This window comes from Gavialis gangeticus, unplaced genomic scaffold, assembly GCF_001723915.1.
Source record: "Gavialis gangeticus isolate Ggan-Ray unplaced genomic scaffold, GavGan_comp1, whole genome shotgun sequence".
NCBI classification, from domain to species: domain Eukaryota; kingdom Metazoa; phylum Chordata; order Crocodylia; family Gavialidae; genus Gavialis; species Gavialis gangeticus.
This window is the reverse complement of record NW_017729034.1, coordinates 91,571,422-91,585,080: the sequence shown is the minus strand read 5'-3', so window position 1 is coordinate 91,585,080 and position 13,659 is coordinate 91,571,422. Positions and strand designations below refer to the sequence as shown.

The 13,659-nt window shown below is 43.3% G+C and overlaps 1 protein-coding gene across 1 annotated transcript in view; it reads left to right on the top strand.

Moving 5' to 3' along the window:
- Positions 1-13,659, top strand: part of HECA (hdc homolog, cell cycle regulator) — a 36,013-nt gene that overhangs the window by 658 nt on the left and 21,696 nt on the right. Inside the window, exon 2 of the mRNA XM_019526750.1 lies at positions 2,580-2,631. Within this exon, the coding sequence (XP_019382295.1) occupies positions 2,580-2,631 (52 nt within the window). The remainder of the gene's footprint in view (positions 1-2,579; positions 2,632-13,659) is intronic.

Genomic DNA, 13,659 nt, shown 5'->3' with positions numbered 1-13,659 from the left:
GGGGAGCAGGGGGTCCCCCCTCAGCACCCAGGGGGCTTCCACGGGAGGGGGAGCAGCCCCCGGGTGCTTCCTCACGTTCCCACAGCACCCAGCACGACATGCGGGGAGGGGTGAAGTGGGTGGCTGACAGGAAGGGTGCCTGAAAATCGTCATTTTTAAAAATTATTGTTATCTCAGGCAGAGGGGGCTGATACCAGAAGTTTGCCTGGGGGTGTCTGAGAATGACCTGGTGCAGCACCCACTGTGTTTGGCTCTGCCCATGCTCCTGTAGCACCTAGGGCTGGACACAACCACCTAGGCCCCCAAAATGGGGCCCAAGAATGGGGAAAATGATGATGATTATTATTGTTGCCTCTGGCGGGAGAGGGGCAGATACTAACAGTCTGTCCAGGGCCGCCAGGAGTCTAGTTATGGTGCTGACAGCACCCAGTGGGTTTGGCATGAGCCCCTGGGGATTTGTTTTGCCCACTGGTGGCAGTTGTTGCTCCTGACAAGTTCAGGGCTGGTGGTGGGGGGCTGGTCTGTGTTGAGCACCTGGTGTGAGTTGCTGCTGCGGGTGGGCCTGGTAGCTGGTTTTGGGGGTGTTGGTCTAAGGACGTAGGGCAGGTATCCAGGTCATAGCCATATTGGTCTAGAGCACTGGTTCCCAAACTGACAGGTTGTGCATGACCAATTGAAAATGATACAACCTTCAGTACCACCAGCCAGTCATCTGAAGTAATTATAAAAAATCTATTAACACGTACCAATGACAGGTTGTCTGCATGCCACTGGTGGTACCTGTACCACAGATTGGGAACTGCCGAGGCAAAAGGAATCAAAAGTTGTGGTCTTTTTTTTTTTTTGCAAATATCTAGTTGGTCTCATAAGTCTTGATTTGCAAGCTATTATTATTTCTTTAGCACAGGCACCCTTCCTCAGGCATAGGAGATTGCAAAGATTGTAAAAGTTCTCCCAGGTAGAAATGAAAATTCATGTTTAAGGACATAGGCAGACAAGGTTCTTTGGGTAGATGCGATGTCTTTTGTTAGACCAACTAAATAGTTGGAAAAATGTTTCCTTGCAAGCTTTTGGGTACAAAGGCCCTTTTTTAGGCACAGGGAGATTCTGCTGGTGTTATGCGTTCTCCTGGATGGATAGAAGCTGGTACGTAAAAATGCAGGTCTGTGAAAATGCAACTATGTGGTAGTGAGGATCAGAGGGGGTGAGAGAGGATGGGTGCGACACATGTAGGTGGAGTGGGGGAAGAGGGAATGGTGACCTGGTGATAGGATGTAGCTGGTAAAGTGTAGAGAGGTTACTGGGGGTTATTGGATGGTAGCCAATCTTGTCTGGGTAGCTGATGTTACCTGTGGCTTCATCCCATCACAAAGCCTTTTGGGGGTCCTTCCATGAGTGTTGCATGGATATTTTTACCTCTGCCTTGAGAGAGACCTGGTCCTCTCAAGCCTTTTGGTGGCACTGATGTTTTAAGCTTCCGGCTCATGTTTTATTTCGTCAGATACCCGATGTGCAGCTCATAGACCTCCATCCAGTACTGCAGTAACTGCCATCAGAAGAAGTGGGCAGACAGGGTTCTTTGGGTAAATATGATACCTTTTGTTAGACCAACTAGATTGTTGGAAAAATTGTTCTTTGCAAGCTTTCAGGCACAAGCATGCAAAGAACAATTTTTCCAACTATTTAGTTGGTCTAATAAAAGGTATCACATTTACTCAAAGAACCTTGTCTGCCTACGTCCTTAGACCAACATGGCTACAACCAACAACCCTAAAGCATCAGAAACAGCAGGCAGCCAGCCCCTTCATTAGTCTTCAGCCATTGCTGTGATTAAAAGGAATTATTAATGCCAGCAACTCATTGCTCATACCCTTGCTTTGGTAGAGGCTTAAGGAAAGACCACATATCAAAGTAAATATTGGGAATATTATGTGACGAGCTATGGGATTGCCTGCAGTCAAAACTTGACGGGCTGAAAATACCCATTGGGGTTTAATAGTAGAAATCTTCATTGAGTGCTGAATCCTTGTTGAACATAAAAACTGGTGGTATCCTCTCCTTCCCTGCTTAGAAATTTTATTTTTGATTCAGAATGTTTGTTTTCATGTAGAATTTCTAAATTAGTGTAGTCGCAACTAAAGGGATGGAGTCCTAGGTTATTGCAAAATGGCAAATGATGAGAAATTTTTGAAGAGATGTATAATCATACTTGGAGACTGGCTCTTAGGGTGATGTTTTTGCCTGAAGCCATTTCTGTGCTATATATTTTGACTCAGAGCAGTATGTTGTTTTCTTGTGGGAACCTTGTCACTTGCAGTTTCTTTGGAGAATGACAGTTTTTAGGTCCTTTAAATGAGCAGTTCAGGATTCTCCATATCCCAGGCTAGTTAGGTGTGTTTGTGTTTGATTGGAAACAAGGCCTAAAATTGTATTCACTTCTCAGATCTGCAAAGAGCCCTATGCAGAGCCATAGAAAGTCAAAGTTAAGGCTTTCCCTAGCCTTTTTCTGTACCCTGAAGAATGGGGCAGTAGATGCAATTGGACAGGGACCTTTCCTTGACAGTTTTGCATGGCTGTAGGTATTCCGTAAAAATGTCAAGGAACTTGCTGCAAAAATATATGAATTTAGAGGTACAATTCTGTGTTTATTCTTGAGGAATATTGTGTGTTGATTAATTACAAACCTTTTTGCCTTGCTAGGTCTTTGTCAGGGTTGTGTATGCATGTGTGTACAAAGACTATTGCTTACACAAAACTATACAGAATATAATTGGAAGTTCCTATATTTTGGTTAGATAAAGGAATGGGAGGGAATGAAAAAAGAACTGAAGTTACAGAATTTTTAGACCCTTTTACCTTGATTATCATGTTGTGAAATAATGCAGGGTTTTGCTCCCATGATAGAGAATTAACAGGGCCTCTGCCTTGGAAGGGAGAATTGTGGTTTTGTTTTTTTTTGTTTTTTGTTTTTTTGCTTAAAAGAGAAAGTAGTATGTGTGTGTGGTGGGAAGGGTGGGGGTGGAAAGACTCCTATTTTTCCTCTCTCTTCCCCAGCAGAACCATTGTGACACTAGAAGGAAACATTGTAAACAAGTGTGTTTGCATAGGGAAATGAGACCCTATTTCTTGGGCAGATTCCTGTTGAATACAATGGCAATTCTGAGTTATAAACAGATAGCAGTATCAACCCCCACCTGGACGGATTTTCTTTTTTTATAAATATATGCCTGATTGTGCCGTGCATTTCACATATATTTACTTTGTTTAATCTGGTTTCTGAGTAGTCCTTTTTTTGCAAACCATACTGAGAAGTTCCTTTGAACTATATATATTTTTTTACGACTTTAGTGCTTGTAGAATGTTAGACTCTGACAGCTCTGGAGACCAAAGTCCTCTTTTGCACAGCAGAACATGCAGCATTGGGTTGGCAATTACTCTGAGTAACGTGCCTCATTCCTGTCTTGATAAGGCAACTGGTAGGCACAAGTTTTCATCCAACTATGGTGCCAATTATGATGGTAGCTTTTATTATATGGCCTCGAATCTCTTTCTTTTATTATGTAGCCTCTATTATTGTTCTTTTATAATGGGCTCCCAAAGAGTCATCTGATCATCCTTCCTAGGTTGTATTTCAGCATTTTTGCCCAAAGCATTTTATTTGGGTTTAGATTGCTGCCTTTAAAATCTGTGAATTTCAATTGAAACTGTAGTTTAAGCAGGTCCCTGGAAAAGTAGTGTTACCGCAGCTGAAACATTTATCAGAGATGATGCGTTATTTCCTGATGCAGGTTGTTTTGCTGCAGTGAATTTTGAGAACGTTTTCAATTACCCTACATTAATATAGTAGCATAACATAATTTAGTTCTTCCCCTGCATTAAATGTCTGTTGCATGCAAACTGAATGAAAAGAACATTCAGTTGAAGAGGTACAAAATGCCATAGTTAAGGTTGCCTTGTGCCTATTCGGTACAATAGTTTAATAGTATGGTCACATGCTATTATTTCCCTTCCCCACAGGACCACTGCCTCATTTAGCAAAATTGGTAGTTAGGCATTTAAAAAAAAAAAAAAAATCTCTATAGTGCATTTCCTTATGGGCTTTTTTTGTATCCCTCCCATTGAATTTTAAATTAACTTTTTTTTTGTATAAAACTAACTTCATAAATGGCTTGTGCAGCAAGGTGGTATTATCTCCATTTTACCTTGGGGGAAGCCAAAACTGAGAATCTGAATCTCATGTTGGGAATCAAGAACAAAATGGTAAGATGTCTCTTCCTTTAGTTCATGGGCCTCATGAAGAAAATCTCGCACTGATTCAGTAGCCTTTGGATCAGTTTTGGAGTTGGAATAGACATGGAGCTTTGTGGAGTGATGGAACTTCATGGGAGAAGCAGGGGGAGATTCCAGTGCTCTGGGATGGCATTCTGCTTCTTTAACCATGTGACAACATGCCTTTCTCTTCCTGCAGTCCCAGCTTCACATAACTTCCAACTTTATACATTTTTTTTGTTTTACTTTGAAGGTAAATAACTCACCTTGCACAGGCCCATCCCCAGGGGACTCTGGAGTCTCAAGTTTCTCCCCACTGTGCTGCCTCCTGCCCCAAAATATAGACCTAGGGGATAGCTCCCATCCCAGCAAGCCTCAGTTCCACTGCCTTGTTCCACTGGAGGATCAGTTCCACAAGGATCAGTTCTGCTGGATCTTCCAGCTGCAGTGAAGGAATCTCATCTTGGGTTAGGGAAGAAATTGCCTGGAAATCACTTTTTCCACAGGCAATTAGTCAGGAGACGCACAACAAAAGGATTTATTATAAAAACAGAACAAGCATAAGAAATCAGTAACCATGTGCTGAGATAGACAGGGAAATAAGACTAAACAAAAAAAAAAGAAAATACCAGAATATTGAACTGTTCTTACTTTGCACCTTAAATCCAAGGATGCAGTCCCTAGCTAGCTTCACGGGTCTAAATACAGACTCTGCCCCTGACCTTTCCTGTCAGGACTTCCTGTATCTTTTGCTCTTCCCAGCTTCTATGGCTAGAGGACCCCCAGCACGCATGCGCGTGAAAAAGTCACACTTTTGAGGTAGGCTTAAGTACTTTTGCTAGTCTGGTAATTAACATACTCACCCCTGTGTTTCTAGGTATGCCAGTAATTCCTGACTCTCAAAGGTGCATATTTACTAGACTACAAAATTGCATCTTTTTTTTAGAAATGCAGATGGCCTAATGCAATATCCCTCTCTCCCCCATGATAGTTTTGAGTAGCCAGGTGTTAGGCTTCTGCCTTTTCTTTTAAAATGTAAATTTCTCACTGCCTGACCCGATCTTGGCTTTCCTGTGCCTACATCCCACATTGGACCAGTAAACAACCCCAGTCAAGTGCTAATTATCAGCCATCAACTCTTCTAAGTGTAAACAGTTGAGGGCTGCTCAAGTTAATAGCTGCCTTACTGACACAACCTGGCTGTGATTCATTGGTATATCAAATGCTGTAAGGCAGGCAGGTATGAGAACAATAAAACTGTGAACACAACTTTGCCGTAGCTACAATTAGATTAAGCACCACAAGAGTGAGCCTAATTTGGGAGAATCACCATGCATGCCACATGGTGACCCCACAGAAGTAACTTTGTCTTGCGGTGAATCTGTGATACCAGCTTCTACAAGAATTAGGAGTGACCTGAAGAAGAATGCACCACATTAGAAAGCTTCGTCTAAGTCTATCCCTAACCATGCAGTTAATCCAAAAGATATTACCCCCCCAAATTCTTTCTTCTCTTACATCTTGGACCATCAACATCACTTCTATACTACTACACACATTGATGCCTGCAGTGCATGTAGTGATGCCTGGAACGTTTAGGTCCACCATGTAGAACTGTGCTTCTTGCCATCAGCTTACAGTAGCTGATGGCAATAATTGGTGGTTGTTCTCCTCTATGAGCACCAGCCCTGGAGGAAGATGAGATGCAATTTCCAGTAGGTTGTATAGTTATTTGTTAGGAGCAAAGGAATGGTGAAACACTGAGGTCTTGCATTCTGTTTTGGGTCTGAGATAAATAATTAGTAGTCACAGGCCATTTGGTCTCCATTTCTCCATACTTGCGTCTGACCTCCTTTTGCCTCATCCCCTCCAGTGTGTGTTAGTCCTGCATGTCTCCTTATAAGGAGCTTCTCCAAATTAGTTTCCTTGGTTGGTCATAGCATTGCTGCCCTCCCCAACCTAGGTTATGTTATATCTGCCTGGCTTCCAATTCTAGTCCCCTTAGCCTGCAGCCCCCAGGTTCCTTATCTCTCTACTGTCTCCTGCTTCCCTCCTCAGATTCAGCGTTTCCATCAGACTAGTTCTTTCTCCCAGCTGCCTCCTCACTGGTAGGAGCAGTGAGAGCACAGGAGAAAGTGGGCCTTTGCTCTTTAATTTTTGGGCCCAGTATCTGTAGTTGAGGGTTCATCTTGGGCAGGTAAATTGATGGAAAAATACAGCTTGCTTGGTCTATTCCAGCATCTTAATAAGTTAGCTGTCATATGGTAAAGCCTCCCTGACAGATATGTCCTTAAATTGCAGAACAGCAGAATTGCTAGAAGTTGGCAGAATGTAATTACCTAACTTTGAATTTGGCCAAGACACTGGATTTAAGTATGCTCTTAGGAAGGCCAACGTTTGGATAGTGATCAGGATCTTGGTTTTGGGTTTCACTTAGGTCTACATTTTCTAACAAGGTAGTTTCCTTTTCCCTTGCAGAAGCCTTGTTCTAGTATCGGCCTTGTAGACAGTTCTCTCGTGTCATTGCAACCACTTCCTGAAGCACTTACGTTTTGTGTCATGCAAGTAACAGTCTACTCTAACCCTGTTTAATATGAGAGATGCATTTTGGGCCTATGCAGTAAAATGGCATAGCTAGAAATATAATGCCATACTTATTAATTGTAAGTGAGATGGGGCAGAAGGGCATGCACTTAGGTTATCAGTTAATGTATTGTAATGTGCAAGGTCAGTGGCATGTTTTGAATATTTCTTGGTGTTATTTACCCAGTCTGAGTTCTTCATTGTGACTGTAATGTGTCTACTTTTAAATTGCATTTCAAATCAGATAGTATTTTATTCTTTTTATACAAGAAAAATAAGTTATTAATACGATATTAAAACTGCACACTGTCATTTTAACTTAAACAATGATGAAATAAATAAGCAGTCCTTGAAGTACATAAGAGTATCCATATGTGAAATCTCTCCTGCTAAGTTAAGTTCAGGTTTAAAATTAGATACCTATTTTAAAGGTTTAATTTAAAATAAGTGGCTGGCTTTTTATCTTGACTGTACAAATTCTTAAAGACTTTTGTTTACTTTCAATTAAAAATACTAGGAGGGAGAAAATATTTTTAAAATTTGTGATTCTAGTTTTGGTAGTTGTGATACCTTTTATTAGATCAACTGAGTAGTTGGAAAAAAGGTCTTGGCAAACTTTTGGGCACAGTCACCCTTCTTCAGGCATGTGGACTCTCTATGCCTGAAGAAGGGTGACTGCACCCAAAAGCTTGCCAAGAACTTTTTTCCAGCTACCCAGTTGGTCTAATAAAAGATCATATCTACTCAAAGGCCCTTGCCTGCCTATGTCCTTAGACCAACATGGCTGCAACCAAAAACCCAGCTGATTCTAGTTTTGTAACTAGAAAAATGAGACTAGAGATGACCAAGATCTTCTGAAAGTTGTAACTGGTCAACAGTTAGGATTCAAAAACTGATTATATTGTGGGGACAAAGCAGTTAAGGTTATTTCACATGATTTGCCAATAGAATGGTACAATTTTGTAAAGAGTATGACATAATTCATGTTTAATTTGCACACTATCAGATACTCTGAGATGTGTGTAACTGTAATTCCAACTTGGTACTTGGATACTTTGTATAAGAAGCCTCTTATTAAATACAAGTTGAGTAGGCCCTATGCACAATTAGGATAGTTTTAGGTAAGAGTCGGAGTATAGCAATCTAACTCAGGTTGGCAACTCCTGGCATGTGTCAGTGTGGCATGTGAAGGCATTTTGCTTGGCATGTGCACCTTGGGCAGAAGGCAGGGAAGTTGCTGGGGCTGTTGTGCCACAACAAGGATTGGGCCCCTTGCAGCTCCTCTGTCACCCACCCCAGGCATGGCAACGTCTTACGAGTCAGGGTTGTGGGTGTTTATGGCGCACTGCCCAAAAACATAGCTGATCTCTGATCTAACTTCTAACGAGCTACTAAAACATTATTCTTGTGCTTCATACTTCTGTTACGTTGTACTAATCAACAGTACTTCATTTTTACAGGGCAAAAAAACCCCTTTCATATCATATTTGGGGTACTTACTTTAGGACTCTTAAACTGTGCAGTTGCTTGTTTGTGTCAGAAAGATTCATGTGCTACAAATGTATTCCAGTGGAAGCGTATGTATAGTGTGTCTGAATAAAGTAACTATTGTCCTTTTGTGTAAGGCAACTGAACACACCCTGCCCTCTGTATCATCTGTGATCTTTTTTTAAAAGTTTTTTGCTATCAGAATGGTTAACCATGTGCTTGAGTGTGCATTTTATCCTCAACATTGAATTCCTTTTAAGTAAGTTAGACCACCATATGTGTATAAATAAAAGTTGGTGGGTCTGACTCTATGTATTGCATTTCTCTTTGAGAGAGGTTTTTAAAATCTGATAACTTCTTTGCACCTGCATACTTGAGATCTTCCTTCTTACACTGTGTAGGCAAGAGTGACAAAACTGTTACTGGGTATTGGAGGCTTGTACAAATGCTGTCTCTGTACTCCTTTACAGCCTTGTATATAGAAACATGATGGTTTGCATGCTTAATATTCATGGGTGTTGGATTCATCCTTGCTTATTTATGCCTGTGGCACAAATTAGACAAAAAAAGCGATTTGTCCAAAATTGAACTAAAAGTTTCAATCATTGAGGTGCCGAGAGATTTTGCTTACTCTCCCCTCACAGGCCTCTCTTTCTTTCCTCTTCTTCCCAGTGCTGTTGATATTGGGAGTTGATGGTCAGCATCTTACAGATTTCTTCCTACTGTATAGGAAAGTCCATGGGATTTGTGATCTTAAAAAGGCACCTGAATTACAAAAACTCTGTAAAATTTTTTTAAAAAAAATCTTTTAATTAGTCTTAATAGAATTCAGGACAACAGAAGTGCAGAACTTTTGAGGAAATAGTTAAGTTCACAACTGGAAGTTCAGATGCAGAAGGTTGGCTCCATTCTGACTATAAGACTAACCAGCACTGGAGTTTCAGGGTTAGTACAATGCAGAGCTCTGGAAACAGGATGCATTTAGGCTGTTGTAATATTCTTGAAACATGTCATAAGAAAGTGCATCTTCCGTTAGGCTGAGAGAGAAAAAGGGAAAATACTTCTGCTGCAGTGAATGTAAATTCAGTTCTTTGTCCCAGCAATGAGTGGTGTTCTTCAAAAGGGGATTCCCTGGAGGAGGACAAGATACCATTAGCACTGATCTTTCTTGAGGTGTCTGTTGGGAAAGGGTTGCTTTGGTTTGCATTGGAAGCTGCAGATGGATTTTAACAGAGACTAGCTAGGGAGTGTGCTCTGCAACCCCAACCTTTAGGAGTGTTTAGTCTGTGGGCTTTGGGCCACATCTGTTTCATGGAGTCATGGCATTCAGCCTGCAGGGCTCCCTGTGGCTCAGGAAATTTGGCAGCAGAGGGGTGGTGGCACTTGAGACTACCAACCTTCCCCTGCTGCAAAATTTCCAAGCCCCACACAGCCGGATCAGCCTGAACGAGGCTGTTTTTGTGCGGCTACAATTGGGCCTGGGTTGAGCCTTCCAGTTGGTTGAGCTGGATGGGGACCACTGGCTGAATCTTGCCCATGGGGCAAAAGCATTAGGCATCACTGCTATATACCACTTCTTCAGCCAAAGCAATCCAGTTTTGGGGCCATATAGGCCACTCTTATGTCTCATGCTGAAAAAGAGGTGGCAAACACCTTGTACCACTTCCTATTTTATTTGTTCTCCCCAACAGGCTTTTTGCTGTTGGACTGGGGTGGCTAGTAAATGCTGGCATTGACCTTGAGTGAATCTGAACTGCATTTGCTCCTCAAATTTAAGAATTAGTTATTTCATAACATAGCCTTTTACTTTAGGTTTTCCTTTCTTCACTTCAGAAGTTAGAATTTTGTGTTAGTAGTGTGAAATATCTTTGGGGAAAGACTTGAACTGGTTACTACTGCTCCTTTCCTGGGGTGTCTGTTGGGAAAAGCCCTAACAGTTTAATAAACTGTTAGGGCAGTAGTATTGTAATTTACATTAATATTAAAGGTTTTTTCTTCCCTGAGATCTGGGGGTTGATTTACTTAAGGGCTTCAAATTTTTAAAGGCTGTGGGAAGCATGAAGAGGGAAGGTAATGATTAAATGATATATTCTCACAGCAGTGTGGCATGTGGGCAGAGCAAGCTAGGCAAGGTTTAATGCATGCACGCGCGTGCACACCAGTTACAGGGGCCATTTTCTGAGTAAGCCAAATTTAGCTGGAAAAGACTTCTAGGGTGTCTGACACGAGGAGCAGTTAATATGCACGTTGTTTTACAGTTGTTTAAATGCACAGTATGCTGTCCCAGATGTCTTGGCATAAGCAGTTTTGGCACCATACCACACCTAAGCCTGTTAAGCTGGTTCCAGTGGCCTTATAGGAACCCAAAACCAAAGAGCTGTTAATCTGGCCTGGTGACTGTGTGGGAGATCCTAGTGATAGCAGAAACCATCTCCCATTCTCTCTGTCTCCCTGAATGGGTGATGTTCTCAGTGTCCAGACAGGGCTTCTACTATGTAGTCAGCAGCAGGTGGGTCCCATATGTTCTGAAAACTGTGACAAATGTTGCATATGTTGCACTTTGGTGATCAGCTTTCATTCTGATTTTGGTGTTCAGTAGGCCCAGTAATCCATACCATTTTTTGGCTTCATTGTTTGCGAGGATTTTAATGTGTGGCTGCTGGTCTGGTGTGGACAGAATTTCATCAAACTGGGACATGGCATTTATTATCTGGGTCACAGCAAGCCCTGAATTATGTAGTGTTTGAGTACTGACCCCATACCTGTATTCTGCCAGTTTGTTCAGGAGGCAGTCTTTTTTTAGTCTTCTAAGCTACTTGAGCCATGTAGAGTTTGCATGCAAGTAGGAAAGCTGGCTTTGACTCATCTGTCAACCACTTACCCCATACAAAAAGATGACTTGATTTGACTAGGAGAATCAGTTGCCAGAAGAACTCTTTTAGGAAGAGCTCTTGACATCTTATACAGCAGACCTGTGTGCCCATTGTATTGTAGGCTGTCGCAGGATGTTTTTCTTTTCTTCTGCAATTCATTTTCAGCGTGCATAGTGAGTACTAGCACTTGGTCACATTGGCTTCAATTTGGTCAAAATCTGCTTGATCAGATCACATGTTTTGCCATCAGTGTAACTATCACTCTAGCTTTTCACTATATGTGTATGATGCCAAGCATAAAAGGTTCACTGACTTTTCTTTCTAAGAAGTTGTAGGAGTCCTGGCAATGCATTGTCTGGTGATGCATTGCTTTCTCTTTATTGATTTTTATTTTTTTTTGTGTGTGCATTTCTTTTTCTTAGAGAATGATTGGAAAGTTTGTCATGGCTGAGCTGTGGGGATTTCTTATGCTTAATACCACTCTTCTGTTTGATTGAATCCCCACCTCCAAAATTTTTTATTTTCTTTAGCAATGTGGTGTGTGTATTACAACACTGTTACGAAAGACCTTTTGTAGCTGTGTATCTGGTGAATTTTGTGCTGCCCCAAACTTTTGAACGCCTGTTCATGCTTCCTTTTAGATCTTGACATGTCTGTTTCTGTGGATTCTCCCCAGTATGCTCTTCAGGAGGTATTCAGGATCTCTAGTTGGTAGGGGTGCATTGATAAAGGTTTTTGGGTCGATACCAATCTGATTCCCAATATACAAGCCAGACAGCTTGGAGAGCAGTGTCTGGCTGGTAAATCTGCTTCGGGGATGGGCATGGGGGGGGGGGGAGGCAAATGGAGGTCCCCATGGTGAGGGAGGGAATGGGGCTAGGGCAGAGGCAGGTAGATTCATAGATGTTAGGGTTGGAAGGGTACTCAATAGATCATCGAGTCCAACCCCCTGCATAGGCAGGAAAGTGTGCTGGGTTCAGATGACCCCAGCCAGATGCCTATCTAACCTCCTCTTGAAATCCCCCAGGGTAGGGGAAAGCACCACTTCCCTTAGGAGCCCATTCCAGATTTTGGCCACTTTAACTGTGAAGAAGTTCTTCCTAATGTCCAGTCTAAATCTGCTCTATGCTAGCGTATGGCCGTTATTTCTTGTAACCCCCAAGGGTGCCTTGGTGAGTACTGCCTCGCCAATTCCCTGCTGTGCCCCCATGATGATTTTATAGGCAGCCGCAAGGTCGCCTCTCAACCTTCTCTTGCGGAGGCTGAAGAGGTCCCGGTGCCCTAGTCTCTCCTCGTAGGGCTTGGCCTGCAAGCCTTTAACCATATGAGTGGCCCTTCTCTGGATCCTCTCCAGGTTATCCACTTCCCTCTTAAAGTGTGGTGCCCAAAACTGGACACAGTATTCCAACTGCGGTCTGACCAGAGCCCAATAGAGGGGAAGTATCACCTCCTTGGTTCTGTTTGTCATGCATTTGCTGATGCACGATAATGTGGCGTTAGCTTTGCTGATGACTTCATCACACTGATGACTCATGTTCATGTTGGAGTCCACTAGGACTCCGAGATCCTTTTCTGCTTCTGTGCTGCTGAGCAGGTCATTTCCTAGGCAGTAGGTGTGCTGGACATTTTTCTGCCTTAGGTGTAGCACTTTGCATTTCTCCTTGTTAAATTGCATTCTATGGTTTTCTGCCCATTTGTCCAACCTGTCCAGGTCTGCCTGTAGTTGTTCCCTGCCCTCCAGTGTGTCCACTTCTCCCCACAGTTTTGTATCATCCACAAACTTGGACAGAGTACACTTCACTCCCTCGTCCAAGTCACTGATGAAGACATAGTTTCATAGTTTCTAGTTTCATAGTTTCTAGGGTCGGAAGGGACCTGAGCAGATCATCTAGTCCGACCCCCATGGAAGAGTATCGGTCCAAGGACCAAGCCCTGCGGGACCCCACTGCCAGGGCAGGTGCTGTTTGGGCAGTGCGTGCCCTGGGATGGAGCTGCAAGCAGCTCGTTCAGGGAAGGGGGGCGGCTTCCCCACTGCATGCACCCCCAGAGGAGGCATGGGGAGCATGTTCCTCAGATCTGTGCACGGGGTGAGGGTGGGCTGCCTGCTGCAGGCTGGAGCCAGGGCCAGTGCTGGGCTCTTCTTGGTGGTGGTGGGGGAAGGGTTGGATCAGGGCTGCATTTGATGTAGGCGGCAGCAACACTGGGAAGGGGGAGCTACAGGGAATTTTGGAATGGCTGTAGCCTACTCTGTAGCTTCCCCTCCTGGTGCCACCTGCCCCAAGTGCAGCCTCAGCCTAACACCCATGCTGAGAAGAGCCCAAAACTTCCCCCAGCCCCAGTCTGCAGCAGGCAGCCCGCCTGCCCTTACCCTCTGCACAGATCTGGCGGGCACACAGCCCCCATGCCTCCCCCAGGGGTGGGAGCTGCCCCCCCCCCCCCCCCCCCC